Raw genomic sequence first — 3,118 nt, forward strand, 5'->3', positions numbered from 1 at the left:
GGCGGGGGTGCGGGCCGGCCTGGGCCCTGCCGTGCCCGGGGAAGGGGCAGCGGCGCCGCCTCCCTCGGGGGTCGCTGCCGGGGAGCCGCTGCGTCGGGGCGGGAGGCGGCCCGGGGCTGGCGGTACAACCGGTCGGGGCATCGCGGCGGGCTGAGTCACGGCAGGGCCGGGGCCTGCGCGACCGGCTGGGCCCCGCGGGGGCGGGCGGGCTCCGGGGCGCTGCCGCCGGGACAGGCCTCACCCCCCTCCTTCCCCCCGGACTGGTTTAACCCGGCCGGGAGACCCCACGAGGACTACGACCGCCCCCCCCCCCGGAGTGGTCCCTCCCGGCCTCCCGCTCCCCGGAGCGTCGCCTCCACCTGCGGGGCGCCCCCTGCCGGCGGGGAGGCCCCAGCCGTGGCAGCCCCCAGGCCGGGACCGCTCCCCCCCTCCGCCAGTACGGAGTGCCGGGACCGCGTCCTACAAACCCCGCAAACGCCTTTATTGACCCCCACAGCGCTCACCGCCCGCCGGCAGTGTCCCCCTGTCAGTGTCCACAGAAAGAGAGGGGTGGGGGTGTGGACCCGCCGCCGCCGCCCCCCGGGGCACAGCCCGTCCCTGGTTCTTCACAGCGGGAGGGGCAGAGCCCCCACCTCCTCCAGGCACTCATCGTAGGTCTCCTGGTACTCCTCGTGGGGCTTGATCATGATGACGCAGGTCGGGCGCTTCGAGCCGGCGGCGGCTCCCAGGTCCTGCGGGAAGAGAGCAGGGCCGTGGGGGAGGCTGGGGGTGCCGGGTTCCCCCCTCACGGAGGGGAGGCCTGACACCCGGCCAACACCCGTCATCCCCCAGTCTAGCACAGGGACATCTCCACCAGCCCCTCAAGCCCCCGGGCTGGCACCCGCCTCATCCACTCTGCTCCCTCCCAGGAGTGGGGAGCCGGGGTCTGCAGCACGGTGATGTCCCAAAGACACCAACACCCTTCCTAAATTCCAGCCTACAAAGTGAGGATGTCCCACCGACACATGGTGCCTGGGCCAGTGTCCCATTTCGGCAAGCAGCGGGGTCCCAACTCACAGCTAAGAGGTGGGACACGTCCCCACTCCATCCCAGAGCTCCCACCCCAACTCCTGCGGGGACTCGGCTGGGACAAAGGGTTCCGCGCTCCCACAGTGAGACACTCCTGCATCCGCACCACGACTGCTTCTCCCTCTCATGTTCTCGCCATGGTATTGAGATATTAGTTGTTTAACTTAAATAAGTAACTTTTAATTACAATAAATTACTTAAAGTGATAATATGGTGGGACTTAATGCTGTTTGCTTAGCTTTACTTAGCATGAGTAGCTACATTTGTGAAGCCTTTAGGCCGCAACAGAGTTAATTTTCTTCGTAATTTTCCTAGCAGCTGGTAGTGTTGTGTTTAGTCTTTTAGTACAAGAAAAATGTTGGTAACACACTGATGTTTTGGAATTGTTCTCCCTAAGTCTGGGACTTTTCAGTTCCCCATGTTCTGCCAGCGAGCGCAGGTGCAGAAGAAGCATAAACCAGGAAGATAAGGAGGCAAAAGCCGTCAGCAGAGATTGCAAATCAACAAGACAGGAGCAGTCAACGGCCGGCCTGCCTGCACACAGAAAAGCCTGTAACACCGAGGTGTCAGAAGACCCCAGACCAAATACCACCATTGGACTAAAAGACGTGTGAACAGTGTGCGAGGGGCAGGCATAGACACCACAAGGGTCTAATTGCCCAGGGAATTCTTTGAGGGCCCTCCCTTTTTGGAGGCACCAAGCCCAGGCTGCTGTACCTTTCAATTACTTATTTTTATAAAATATGATGCCAGATACTCTGCTGTGGGAAACCTAGGGTTGAGCCTGAAGGAGGAGGGAGTGTGACCAAGAGTAAGTGTGTGTGAGGAGGTGGAAGGGGCACCCATTAGCTCACTGGGGTCACCCGCTGCAATGGGACCCTGGTCCTGGCAGTTAAAGACTCGAGTGGTGTGTGCGACTCCTTGAATGGTGTGAATGCTTGGGCAGCAGCTTCTCCTTTAACAGCAGACAAGCACCGGGTGCTCAGGCACCAGATTTGCACCTCCCCAGGAAGGCTCCTGTCACAGCCCAAGCCAGGTGCTGCCACCAGGTTCCCTCTCGCTGGGGCTGGTTCCTCCTGGCTGCTGCAAATCCCCTTACCGATTTGGAAGGGACGTATGCGTAGGGGAGGCTCCTGTCCTCGCACATGATAGGGATGTGGCAGTACACATCGATAGGCAGCGTGTCGCCGGCGAGCACCGTGATCCTGCAGGAGAAAGCCCGTGTCAGTGGCCAGCCCAGGCCGTGCCGTGCCGGTTCCGGGGGGGCCGGAGCTCCGCTTACCCCTTCTCGCCTTTGTTGATGAACTTCTGGACCTCCTTCACGCCGCGACGGATCTGCTTGTGCTTGGCCGCTGCAAGAGAAGCACATCGTGAGGGGGCCGCACCGCCCAGGCCCGGTCCCGGCCGGCCCTTGCCATGCCCCGGCCGCTGCCATGCCCCAGTCCCGGTCCCGGCCCCTGCCAGACCTTTCCTGATGCACTTGTAGAGCTTGCGCGTCAGCTTGCGAGAGGCGAGCGGCTGGGCGATGGGGTTCAGGAAGTCGAGCTGCTCCCGGTACGAGCGCTCTGGCGTTCCCTCCGCCTCCGCCTCCTGCTGCTTCTCCCGCGCCATCGCCGAGCCGCTGCGCGCCGCCACTTCCGCTTCCGGGGCACGCGCCGCCCGGGAGGCGACACTGACTGGGTAGGAAGGCTGACGATTGGCTGACAGAGCGCTGCCAGCCCCCTGCGCCAGCCAATGGCCCGCGGGCACTTCCCGCCGCCGGCGCCGCGGGCCTCCCGTGCGCCCACCCCGCTCCCCGCGGTTCCCCCGCTCCGGCCGGGCTGTCACACACGCGGGGACACGCTTTGGACACGGGCCTTTACTGGGGTGCGGCGGGCGGTGCTCTCCCCGGTGGGCCCGGGCCGGAGAACGGCGGGGCCGCGGTGCCCCAGCGGCCTGAGGGAGGAGGGGCGGCAGCGCCCAGCCGTACAGCCGGCCACCGCCGCAGGGCTGGGCCCGGATTCATCCCAACTCGTCACAAAGATGTTTTTCTCTCTTTTTTTTTTTTTTT

General features: G+C 64.0%; 1 protein-coding gene across 1 annotated transcript; it reads right to left on the reverse strand.

Moving 5' to 3' along the window:
- Positions 1-457: 457 nt before the first annotated feature.
- On the reverse strand, positions 458-2,720 carry NHP2 (NHP2 ribonucleoprotein). Its single transcript, XM_074603430.1, has 4 exons — positions 2,535-2,720; positions 2,351-2,420; positions 2,168-2,273; positions 458-731 (listed from the first exon to the last, which is right to left on the reverse strand). The coding sequence occupies exons 1-4, from the start codon at positions 2,677-2,679 to the stop codon at positions 606-608; spliced, it is 447 nt and encodes a 148-aa protein (XP_074459531.1). The 5' UTR covers positions 2,680-2,720; the 3' UTR covers positions 458-605.
- Between the last annotated feature and the right edge of the window lie 398 nt (positions 2,721-3,118).

Source organism: Larus michahellis, chromosome 11 (genome assembly GCF_964199755.1).
Source record: "Larus michahellis chromosome 11, bLarMic1.1, whole genome shotgun sequence".
NCBI lineage: Eukaryota > Metazoa > Chordata > Aves > Charadriiformes > Laridae > Larus > Larus michahellis.